The sequence below is a fragment of the Mastigoproctus giganteus genome, chromosome 1 (genome assembly GCF_048544385.1).
Source record: "Mastigoproctus giganteus isolate SK-2022 chromosome 1, ASM4854438v1, whole genome shotgun sequence".
Taxonomy (NCBI): Eukaryota; Metazoa; Arthropoda; class Arachnida; order Uropygi; family Thelyphonidae; genus Mastigoproctus; species Mastigoproctus giganteus.
The window spans coordinates 185,188,036-185,201,568 of NC_143575.1; the positions used below are offsets into that span (position 1 = coordinate 185,188,036).

General features: G+C 33.8%; 1 protein-coding gene across 4 annotated transcripts in view; it reads right to left on the bottom strand.

Annotated features, from left to right (window-relative positions):
• Positions 1–1,330: 1,330 nt before the first annotated feature.
• Positions 1,331–13,533, bottom strand: part of LOC150091364 (ralBP1-associated Eps domain-containing protein 2-like) — a 303,767-nt gene continuing 291,564 nt past the window's right edge. For all 4 annotated transcript variants that reach the window (XM_090383441.1, XM_090383448.1, XM_090383421.1 and 1 more), the window contains one exon: positions 1,331–1,679. In XM_090383441.1, the coding sequence (XP_090239567.1) occupies positions 1,508–1,679 (172 nt within the window). In that variant the 3' untranslated portion in view covers positions 1,331–1,507. The remainder of the gene's footprint in view (positions 1,680–13,533) is intronic.

The window sequence follows — 13,533 nt, forward strand, 5'->3', positions numbered from 1 at the left end:
GAGTGTGTACTTGTACACATCACTAGCACACACACACACACAAATTTAATTTTCCTGAACGTTATTATTACTATAAAAGTTGTATAATATAGTTACAATAATTGGCTCAAACTTATCAGAAAATTACAAGAATTATGTTAATAAAATTTCAAATTAATTTTATTTTAAGAGAAAAGGAATAATTTTTTCTTAAAAATTTATTTCACTAAAATAATTTTTTACTTCAATATTTCTGCAGTGTTAATAATTTCAGTGTGTATGTGTGTGAATGAAGATTACAGGTTCCAATTCTGTTCAAAGAATTAAGCTGACTAAGCAAAAGTTTATTTGTGGAGTTGATCATCAAAAAATCTTCTAAACTCATTTATTTTTAATCCTTACATAATCTGTAGCATTTTTGGTAACAAAAACTTTCGTCACCGTCACATTTGTGGAATTCAGTGAGAAGCTAACAAATTAAGTTAACACTTAAATTTACATAAAATTATAAATCAAATAACATCAAAAAGAGTATCTTTTATCAAGGATGAATATGGGTATTAAAAATCATGAAAAAAATATGTGCAGCTTGTTAACGTGATGTTTCATAAAATTTAACTACAACTAAATGCAATATTGGCTGTAGCAAGTAAGCTTAGCATTAAAAAATAGTGAAGATGGCTCGCATTTAGAATCTTGATAGTTATCACTTCTTGTTCTTCAAACAAAGTAAGTGTGCTTCTCAGTTCATTATCAATTTCATTATCAGAACATATCTATTGTCATATCTTTTGAAAAACAATTAAAAATCAGTGAACTTTAACATAATACACAAATATATATATAAAAGATGTTTGGCACAGAGGCTTCATTTTTCTTGACTTGTATGCACATTTTAATACTTGTAAATATAATCCTAAAATTCCTACATGTGCTGAATATGTAACATATGTAACTATGCTTCTAGATCCAGGAAGTGGCTGGATGTTTTAGCAAGACACCACCTGAAGATCAAAATCAAATATATTCTAAATATAAATAATTTACAGTTTTCTAATTTATCAAGGAATGTACAATTTTGATTGCACTATATTCAGCTCACAGTTAACCACTGTAAGACAAAAATGAATTAAATGATATATGTCAAAGGGTATCACAAATGATTTAATTCTAGTCCTTATGGAAATATTTACAATAAATAGAAATATGAATCTTCTTAACACTGTGTGAACATACACAAGAGCTTTCTTAAGGGGAAAGGGATAAAATTTAAGAGACTGAAGGGAACATATTCTAAATTTTCTTACCTTCTCCTTACTCATATTTGAAGAGATTATTTTAATGGCTCTATTTTTTCCAAAAGACAAAATTATTGATGTGCAATTTTAAATTAATAAATGGGGATGTGTTATTTGATAGCTGTTTTCTAGACACTATCAATCATGTTGAAAAACATTACAGTGAAAAAATTATGAATTTAAAAGCTAACATTACTGACTGTTATTGGTAACTGGTATATAAAAAGGGTTCAAGTACAGAGTGGCTTCATATGTTCTAACTGGATTTCTAGGGCAATCCTTTCTTCCATAATTTCTGACAGTTCTTGATTCAGTTCATTGTGAAGTAATGCTAACATCATATGACGTTTTCGAAGTGTCTCAATTAGTGACTGCAATTCTTTTTTGTCTCGGGGTACAGTGCTGAAAGAATTTTTAAAGATTAAATTTTTAAAAAATCAGTGTATTATTAAAATGACGAATGCATCTCTTAAATGTTAATTTATATTAAATTCAACTGCAAAGGAAGTAGTATATTATCTTTGCTATTTCCTAAAAACTGCATAAAAATAACCTTTGTTATTTGTTTCTATTCTTATTAAAATAAAATTATTTGGCAATTTCATTAACTTGTTTTGAGATAATAATAATAAAAATAATAAAATAAACATGTAATGTAAATTTGCTACTGATAAGCTACTAATTCAAACAGAAAGCTTATAATTAGTTTTTACCAATTATATTTACACTCAGCTTCTGAACTTTATATATAAAATATGTAAAGATGCTAAATATAAAGATCATATTACTTAAATACTACTGCTCTCACCAACTTTTCTAGCACAGAACAGCGTGAGCGCAGAATTTCATCCAATCAGAATCAAGTCTATAACCCAGTCCATTAATCCAAAAAAAGGTAATATAAATAATAATAAAGGCAGTATATGTAAATACAGAATGTCCAGTGTTAGCTGAAAGCATAACTTATGTTTCTCAAGTTGGCAAAAAAAAAAAAAAAAAAAAAAAAAAGGGATTATGTCAAATGTTAAAATTAAAGTTTTACATAGTCAAGGAAGAGAAACTGTTTCTCATGTAATAAATAAATAATAACTAAATTTTCTGTTTATACTCTGGGGCGACCACACAGTCAGAGGAGTTCACAAGATACAGATACGAGAAATAGCACCATATTTAGCAGTCATGGACTTGAACCCTGTTCACTCAAAGCACATGTACTTATACCCTTGTGCGTGACCACTCGACTATGGTGATGTAACAGCACTCTGTGAAAAAGATGAAAATAAAATTCATATGATTCCTCTTTCCAAAACAGTTGAATGGACTTCTGCAATGGCTGGATTGTCAAGAAAAACTGCATATTGAATGAGAGATGAGAAGTGGAAGTTCAATGAAACTGATAAAGATTTTAAATCTCCTAAAAAGCACTGTCACATTTGTCCCATAATTGACATTGACAATTTTGATAAATGAGTAATATACCAAACTATAAACTTATTTCATGTGAAAAATCAAGCATTTCCAACAATAAGGGCAATTCTTCAAAAATTCAAAGAAAAGAAATATAAAGTGGATGGATTATTAAAAACCTATGGCTTCAGAATTTTGCATTTACTTCCATACAATATTGATGCCAATAATGCTACCTTTAAATCGGATGATGTCAAAGAATTATTTATTTAGAAATTTTCAGAAATTGACGATATATAGCATTTCCCAAACTTTTAGTGACGGAGCACTTTTCATCTCACAACATATTTACGGAACACTTACGAAATAGAAGTTTAGCAGGAGCCAAAGAACTGTTTGCTAATATTTTATTACATATGAAGCAAGTACACATATGCGTCAGGAGCATCTTTATTTTCAACACATGTAAAGGCGAAATTCAAATAACTGTCATCATACTTTCGTTTTGATCTTTTATTAGTTAGTTCCTGTGTTTTCACTTCTGAATTTTTGGTAGTAGTACTGGCATGTGATGTAAGAAAGCAAGCGTATGAGCTTATGCAGCAACAGCCAAAAAAAAAAAAAAAAATCATACAACCATTCCCTCTAAATGTTTGTCTCGTTCCTCCTTAAATTTATTTAACCTATCAACTTCCACAATGACAGATGGAAGTTTGTTCCAGCAATTAACCACCTGCTGGCTAAAGGCAAATTTCCGCACATCTATTCTACACCTGTCTTTCCTCAATTTGAATTTATGCCCTCTTAGGTTCGTAATCTGAACAAGTGGAAGCATCTAATCAGAATTCAGCTTGCTCAACCCATTCAAGGCCTTATACACCTCAATCAGATCACCTCGCAGGTGCCTAGCCTCCAGCCGTTGCAGTTTACAGAACTTAACCCTCTCTTGGTAAGAGGACCAATTCATTCCCCTCACCAATCTTGTTGCCCTTTTCTGTACATGCTGAAGCAAATCTACATCCTTCCTAAAATGAGGCCTCCAGACCTGTATGCAGTACTCAAGGCATGGCCCGACTATTGCCTTATACAGAGGAACAATCACCCCCCTTTTTCCTGCTAGCAAAATTCCTGTATATCATTGACAAAACCCCATGACCTGCCCTGGCAGCCTGTCTGCATTGCTCAGAAAACTTCATACCTGACTGCACAATTACTCCCAGGTCTTTTTCATTTTCTACCATCTTAAGTGTAGTACCACACTGTTGGTACATCCCTCTGGGGTTACTTCTACCCATATACAGTACTTTGCATTTGTCAATGTTAAACTTCAGTTGCCACTTCCCAAATTTTCTAGATCCTGTTGCAGTAGCACACTGCCATTACTGTCATTAACAACTCTTCCAACCTTTGTATCATCTGCAAACTTCGACGCTAAGCCCGATATACCTTCATCAATGTCACCGATAAATATACAAAACAACAGTGGACCCAACACCAAACCCTGTGGGACTCCACTAATAACATTAATCCACGAAGAGCAGCGCCCATTGATTACCACCCTCTGTCTTCTCCCATTCAACCATCCTTTTATCCATTGTAGCAACTTACTCTTAATACCATTCTGCTCCAATTTGTACAGTAGTCTTCCATGCGCAACAGTGTCAAAAGCTTTCCTGAAATCCAAATATATGATATCAAAATTATTTTTTTCATCCAGTTCCTTTGTAACCACATCATAATATCCTATCAAATTTGTCAGACAAGACTTTCCCTTAACAAACCCATGCTGTGTGTTAACTATTACTGCAGTCTTGTCTAGATGATCCTGCAATGCATCTTTAACCAGTGACTCCATTATTTTACCCAGAACAGAAGTTAAACCAATCGGTCTGTAATTACTCGTGTCACCCTTCAACCCCCCTTTGCGAATTGCGGATACATTTGCACATCTCCAGTCCGTGGGGACTCAGGGAAGGTTCCCACAGACTGGAGATGTGCAAATGTATCTCCAATTTAGGGTAACAAACTTAAGGGTAAAAAAAAAAAAAAAATTAAGGGTTTGTTACTTCCTTTGCCACCTCTTTCAATATAACTGTATAGATCTCATCCACCCCAGGTGCCTTTCTTATGTTTAACTTCAACAATTTGTCCTCCACTTTGCTCTCAGTTATTACAAAATCATTAAGCACCTTGCTACAATTTGATAACCTTCTGGCATTTTCAATAACTCCTCATGTGTGAATGTAGATGCAAAATGCTCATTCAGTTTGTTTGCTATCTGAGCAGATCATCAACAGTCGAACCACTGATATCAAGTGGACCAATCAGATTCATCCCCTTCCTTTTAGAGTTTATATAAGTAAAGAAATCCTTGCTATTTTTCTTAGCATCCTTTGCCAAAGATTTCTTATATCTGCCTTCGCCTGCCTAGCCTCCTTTGTAACTTGATTACAGACTAGCTTATATCTGCCATAGGCTTCTGTGTCACCTGATCATTTATATGCATCCCATGCATTTTTCTTCTCTGCCATGAGTCTCATTAGTTCGTGGCAGAGAAGGAGTGCAGCCTTTTGGAGAAAAAAAAGGCTGCGCTTGTTCATCCTCACTTTGAAGTGTGACAATATTGTGTTAGTTTTCATTGATCACAGTTGCAATACCAGAAGTACTTGCTTCTCGTTTTAAGGTTCCATTTTTCAACCATAAATCCATGGTTAAACCATTTTAATTATAATGTTTCAAAATACCGATAATTATCAAAAAAAATTTATACAAGGAAATGAGTTTAGTTATGATATTGGCTTGCTTCCCACTCTCCTGGAATTCAACCCATGTACTCCAGGCTAAATCGCATACTAGATCACTACACTGTTACTTTTTAGTAGATGTCATTACCTCTACGCATACTTCTCTATGCAAAAGCCCGCCAAAATAGTGTTCAGTGGTCTATTTGATTATTAGTCTATGCCAATATAATAATTGAAAAAAGAAAAAGTTAAATATTATAATGATACAAAAGTGGTGTATGCTACTACAAATATGTAAATTTTTTTTTTTTTAAATTATTAATTATGATTTTTTCACGGACCAATTGTTCCGCAGAACACAGTTTGGGAAACACTGATATATAGGAAGAATGTCATAAACATGTTATTCACACTGAAGATGTATACATGATTAATCAGTCAGTTATCAACTGAAAATTTCATTATAAAGTTTAGTGAAGGATACAGTTCATCTGGTGGGGTTGGTCAGTAAAGATGATTCATTTGATGGATCAGTGGTTATTTGAAAAATACACCTATTGTACAAAATCAATTTTTATTTCTAAAATTTTGCGCATTGGTCAGTATCTCAATTTTAATAAACTACTAATATTAATAAAGATACCACATATAAAATTGATATATGTGATATCTGTTTTAAGGTAAATAAACTAAAGAAGCAAACTCTGTTTTGCTCTGCTAAACAAAAACAGGCATTTTCTAAAATAAGCAAAAGTTTCATTTAACTCTTGCAGCACTGAAAGAATTTTTACTTAGGTTTTTAACATATTTACTTAAATTCACTGAATTAAAAAATACCACGTTTCAATATAATTATTAATTTATAGAAATTATTTCAAATTATAGTAAGTTGAAATCATTGTTAGACTGAAAATGCAAATACTACTGCATCCACAAATTAAACAAATTCTAGAAACAAGAAATATATCCTTCCCTAAATTAATATAATGAGAAGAATCCAATTCACTTGTTTCTCTTGCACAAATTTATGCCTACAAACTTGGCAAGACCTGGAGCAACTAAGTCCACTAAAATCAATACCGAGACATCAAATATTATTACTTAAATTGTATTTTATCAAAGAAAAAATAAAAGGAAAATAAAACAAAGACATCACCACCCACTATGATCAAATTAATAAAAACATTTTGCATATGAGCATTTTAAACTCACATAAAATGAAATTTGATATTAAAGTAAAATCTAAAATGAATACTTTCATACTGCCTTTTTATTAACTAAATTTGTGCATAGCTATAAAAGGTTATATTCAATCTGATACTAAGTGCACATATACAGTTCATACAGTTTGCCAGAGTCAGTCTGTTGTTGGTTAAGTGAGAGTCACTTTGATTCCTTTCTGACTTTAACATGAACCATTCCAAGGTAATTTTCATTTCAGTTTCTCTATTCTACTCTAAATCTGAGAAGCCTCTACTAAATAGGGCGAAAGTGTGGCATTAAATTGGCAATACAATATGATTTTGTGACCGATAATGGGTTTAAAATTTTTTCAAATGCTAAGAACCCTCCACTGCTTGTGACACAAATTAGAATAAACTTGCTTGCCCAGATTATATTAAATGCACCCCCCCCTCCCATATCATAAAATGCAGTTTTTTCATTGACACAGCCAAGTGTCAATGAAAGTGACACATGGCTGTGTCAATGAAAGTGACACTTGGCTGTGTGTCAATGAAAGTGCAATAGCATATCAATTTCGGCTGACCATGGTTTAAATCCATGTATTTGCTAAATACAGTTAATGACAGTAATCTTGTCAAAATTGTAAACTTCCTCTAACTTTGGCAGTCATGCCAGAGTATAAGCAAAACAGTTTGTTACTAAATTGGAGATTATTTTTATTATATTTGCCAAATTTATCCCATCTCAATTTTTTCTGAAATTTCTATTTTCTTCAGTCATTCTTATATTGCATTTTACTTTCCATTACATAACTATACACAGTCTGAAATTTTCATTCATTCTTAAAAACAAAACATATTAAATAAAAAATTTTATTTTATTTATTTATTTTTTTAAATGAAGGCAGTGGTACACAAAATCAGGTTACAGAGAACAGAAATTACATTTAATGGTTCTATTGCTTTGCCTTAATATCATCGTCACAACTCTCTAACCTAGCTGACAATCAGATGAAAATTGTTGGCATATGACTTTGTAACTTTTTACAATGCACCATTCCTAGTTTCCTGTAATTTAAAAAGAGAACAAAACACTTTACAGTTGGATTTTAACAAGATAAAAGACGGCCATCAAGAACTTGCTTGATGGCCATCTTTGAAATGAACAACCATTGTCATTCTAGTCTGTTATATCCAGTGGATGTATATGTCACTATAATACTATAAGTAGTCCAGGATTATCACTCTCCCAATCCCATTTTTCCTTCATGCTATCCTTTTTCCTGTTAGATCTTTAGCCTTGCTGGAGTAAGCTCTCTGTTTGCCTCTGGGCTTATTATTTATTTTTGCTTCAAATAACTGTTTAGCTAATCTCTTTTTTCCCATACTTTATACATGCCCATACCATCTTAAGTTTTCTTCACTTACTTTTGATTGGATATATGTTACTCCAAGATTGTTTCTTATTTGTAATATGGTCCTACCATTGCTTTCATCTGTTAGTTCCATTTACTTATCTCAAAACTATCTTTTCTGAAGATTTTAATTTTTGATCAATCCATTTATTTTCTTACCCAGCTCCACACATTAAACAGACTTAAAAATTTATCAAAGCGAAGTTTCCTTTTTTGATCCAAATAAATTTGTTTAAATGGCTCGCTACACCTCCTGCTTTCCTTCTATGATTTATTTCCATGTCTAATATTCCATCTTCATTAACCTTTTGGTGAGGGTGTGTGTAATATATAAGCAGTGCTTTTTTTGTAAAAAAATAGGTGCTGGTATTCATTCTTTGCTATCAGGAAAAATGAAAATTAAAAGGATTTTTAGAATTTTAAAAGTACTCTAAAAAATTTCCTGATATTGTTACTTTGTTGTTTGGTTGGTTGGTTTTTAGGAGCATTAGCAACTAAGGCCATATTGCTCCGGGATATGCGGTGGTCATTCCTTGACCTTTCCGCATCCTCCGTATTTGGTGGTGACGGGCTCGAACCCCGGTCTAATCAAGAAGCGTGTGCTACGCACTGCTGCTGCTCCTTCCCACCTGGCTACGGAGGCGCCTGATATTGTTACTTTAATAGTAATATTTTTGGATTAAGAACAGCAAATTAAGTATATTAACACAGTTTATTAAGCATAAATTTGTTATTTAAGTATATAAAAAAATAAGTAAAATGGGTAAAAAAAAAAAAAAAAAAAAGTAAAATGTGAGTAAAATAAGTAATAAGTAAAAATAATTTCATAATAAAGTTTTTGTAGAATATTCCAAATATTTATTAAGTTCTCATCCGACACACTATGCTGACTTCTTTTCATCTGTTTGTGTCTGTTGCTGAATGACGTTTCCAAAGCAGCCATGAATGGACTGCTGGATCGAAGCGTGTCAGCGGTTGGTCTACAATTTTAAGAAACAGGAGTGAAGAAATTGTTTTTGTCATCAATGAAGCACTGGTGGGCTGACGATCAGATTCATTTGTGAAAATTCTCGTTCACATTCACTCAATGAAACTGGTATCATACTCAGAGCATTCATCAAATGCTTCAATTCTTCCGAAACTGTCTTATCAATTAGGTACCCCCGAAACCCCAGAATTGTATCTCTTTCATTTAACTGTAACCTAATTGACAATTTTCTAACTTCATTTTCAACAAATGCCAACATTTCACGCTTAGATGGTTTAATACCTTCGTTGTCGTTTTCCTTCTCTCATCATCGATACTGTCACTAGTTCTTTGAACTAGTTGTTAAATTTGAATATTTTCTTTTCTCGTTTTTTTTTTTTTTTTTTTGAAACTGTCCAAAATGGTGTCATTTGGATATTCAGGTACTGTGACCACGTAAACAGAGATAGGGAAATTTACTGAAAAATGCGGATAATGCACTTCCACGAAATAACAGATGATTTTTTGTTGGGGTAAAAGAAAATCACTCTCTCCTAATTCTCGAACGGGATGCTTACAGTTAATTCACAGCGGTGTCCAACCTAAAGTCTGTGTGGAAAGTGAACTAAAACTGAATTTTAAATTTTGTTAATTATCAAAAAATTCTCATTAAGTATTTTGTCCAGTAAATGTAATTGTGTATTGTACTTAATAAAATTTCCGGATATTTTTCTTTTACATGTAACAAGATATGGAAAAAGTAACACTAATTTTTCTCGAATCACTCAGCTTTCAAAAGCTGAGTTATTCGAGCCTGCGAAAGAAATCTAACTTTGAATTTTTTTGAATATGGCCCCTGCATGTTAATCTCTGCATCGTTGCTCTATTCAGTTTTTACGGACTCGGCCAGTGCGTGTCATGTAATAAAAAAAAAAAAAAAAGAACAGACAAATTTTGCCTATTAGCTTGTGTGTGTGTTCTGTAGTGTAGTGTTGGCCTTTTGGCTACCTGGAAGCAGTGATCACCTGGACTTCTGCCTCCAGGTACTCATCCCTAGCCGCGGGAAGGGAAGGCCTCCCCTACTATTTGCTCGGCCTCCTCTCTGGGAAACGAGTTTCCCAGGAAGGAAAAGAAAACTAGTCAGGTGAAGAGGGGAAGGACAAAAGAGGGGGGAACTCCCCCTGGGCCAAGGGGAGCCCAGTCCAGGATAAATTGCTGGGGGGGGGGAATGAGTGGGTGAAAGGTTGCTAAGGTTGCAGTGGTGTCCAACCTTTTCCTGGGGGAAAAGGGTGGACACCACTGCAGTATAAAGTTGACGAAAGCCCATCGGGAATACCCCTTGATCTGCTCACTGTTGACCAGTGCGACTTCTCCGTATGTGGGACAGGTGGTCAGATAGGTGTTATGAGTATCTGTAAGTTGTAGAATGGTAATCCCTTTAGCTCTCTTAATTCGTGCAGCAGCACTAATTGCCTAAATTGCCTGAAGGCCAGAAATGCAAACAGTGCGTACCGAGTTAAGTCTGTCCTAATCCGTTCTTTATATGAAAATTTTCTTTGCTCAATGGAAACTACAGCATTTTAAATGTAATTTCCAAGAGGAAATTCAAAAAATTTGCTATAAAAGGAATTTGTTAAACAGAGGTCTGAACGAGTAATTCAGAATTCTAAAAATGGTTATAGTTTTATATAGAAAACATCTTAACAATAGACAATGAAAAATGCAAATTTAGTTAAATAACTTTAAGCTTATTTGAATAGTAGGTAAACATGTAAAAAAAATTTATGGAATATTACAAATTTCGAAGTGTACTGCATCCAAATATCACATGTCACAGTTAATAAAGGTGCCGGTACAGCGTACTGTTGTGTACCGTCCCAAAAAAAAAAGCACTGTATATAGGTGTATGTGTATGTATATATAAAAAATATTTTAAGTATAAAATATTGTAGGTAGAACGTGTTAAAGAGCTTTATGTATAGAATTAAAACTAATGAATATACCGTATACTCTGGGAGCGATATATGTTGTGAAAGAAGGCGGGGGGGGGGGGGGAATTAACCGGAAAATAAAACAATAAGAATTGCAAAAACTGAAAAAATACCAAAAATATTTTGAAAAAACGACCAAGGTGAAAATAATATTGCAGTGTCTTTCATAATTTTTGTGTCATCATCAGAGGTCATCCACCGAAATCATGAAAAAGACAGCAATGCTCTTACTTATGTTTCCGACATGTTCTGTATGTATAGGTTCACGTGTGAAATAGCCACGTGGTATTTTACAAATTTATATTTTAAAATTTTAATTTTACAAATTTTGAATTTAAATTCAAAATTTGTAAAATTTTGATGATATATGTGATTGATGCACTAGATAGCACACTACGTTTGCTACCTAGTGCATCAATCACATATATCATCAACTGTTCAGAAAACTTCGTGCTCGACTGTACAATTCTCCCCCTCCCCCAGGTCTTTTTGTTCTTCACTACTGTCAGTTGGTACCACATAGTTGATGTTATTCTAGGATTTGATTTGATTTTTTTTTTTTTTTTTTTTTTGATTTGGTAGTTGTTGGCGCATCGGCTTCTGTGGCCATATTGCACCTCCCAAGGTTTTTGCAGTACTTTGATCCAAGCCCGAGGCGGGAATCGAACCCACGACCTTTGGGTTGCCGGGCAAGTACTTTACCCACTCGGCTAGCCCGGTCGGCCCGTTATTCTAGGATTACTGCTATGCATATACAGTACTTTGCATACATCAATGTGAAAGTTCAATTGCCATTTCTGAGCCCATCTGCCTAATTTTTTAAATCTTGTTGCAGTGACATACCCTTATTATGGCCAAGATAATTAACTGCCCTGCCAACCTTAGTGTCACCTACAAACTTAGACATAGACTGATATGCTTTCACCAATAAATATTGGGGAAAAAATAAATATTTCACCAATAAATATTTGGGGGGGGGGGAACCAATGAACCCTGGATGACTTCACTAATAACATTAGTCCAAGAAGAGCAGTGCTCATTGACCACTCTATGTTTTATCACTCTACTATCCATTTATCCATAGTAGTAATTTGATCTAATACTACACTCTTCCAATTTGTATAGCAGGGTTTCTTTCATGTGGAACAGTATCAAAAACCTTTCTGAAATCTAAGTATATTAAGTCAAAATTATTTTTTTGCATCCAGTCACTTTGTCATGTCTCACAGTATCCAATCAGATTGGTCAGATGAGATTGCTCCTCAACAAATCATTCATAAGGGGCGAGTTGCATAACTGACTGCTGTATAAGTGCATACCTGTCTGGATGATCCTACAGTACTTCTTTAACCAGTGATTACACTATGAATTGGGGATACATTGGCACATCAGGATCTCCCCCTGAGGATGAATGCTCCCTATGGATATTCTCATAATGATGGCTTAAGGTTTTCTTACCTGTCGATGCCTTTCTTAATAAAATTAGATAAACCCCATCTGCCCAGGCATCTTATTCACCTTTAGCTTCAACAATTTATTTTCCATTTTGATAACTGTATCTCCTCAGTCATCACAAAATTTAGCTTCCTGTTAGAATTTGATATACCCATTTGCATCTCATGTCCCTAAAAAATTCCCCATGGGCATATGTAGATGCAAAATATCTATTCAGGTTATCAGCAACCTGAGCAAGGATCATAAACAGCTGTATCATTAATGGACCAATGTGATTCATCCTTTTCCTTCTAGTGTTCACATAAATAAAGAAGCCTTTGCTAATTTGCTTTGCATTCTTTGCCAGATATTTTTCTTAATCTGCTTTAGCTTGCCTAACCCACTTTGTCATTTGATTGTAGACTACTTTGTACTTGACATAGGCTTCTATATCTCCTGCTAATTTATAATTATCCCACATATTTCTTTTCTCTGCCAGTAGTTTCATCAGTTCATCTAACATCCATTTAGGTGTAAATCTGATTGCTTCCTATTAAGAATTTTCAGTTGGCAACACCAGTTCATTCCACTGATGGGAATTTAAAAACTGTCTACAAACACTGTGATCACCTTTGTTAAAGAAAAATCCCTTCCCTTTACAGTAATTATATCTTTAAGTATCTTCCTTTATCAACTTATTATCATCAAAGCAACCTATTTGCCCTTTATCTGCAGATTCTTAATGCACGAAGAGTCACTGCTGACAACCAGATAAAGAGTACTGCTTTCCTTTGTGAAAGAAAAATCCCTTCCCTTTACAGTAATTATATCTTTAAGTATCTTCCTGTATCAACTTATTATCATCAAAGCAACCTATTTGCCCTTTATCTGCAGATTCTTAATGCACGAAGAGTCACTGCTGACAACCAGATAAAGAGTACTGCTTTCTCTCATTCCCTCTCTAATATGCTGGTGTAAAAAAACAGTCATGCAATAAATCCTGCAAACTCCTGCTACTGTGTGAATGGCCAAACACAAGTTCCAATTCAATATTCAGAAGGTTAAAATCTTCCACATTCTCCCACTTTTATTTGTTTATATGTCATATGAAACT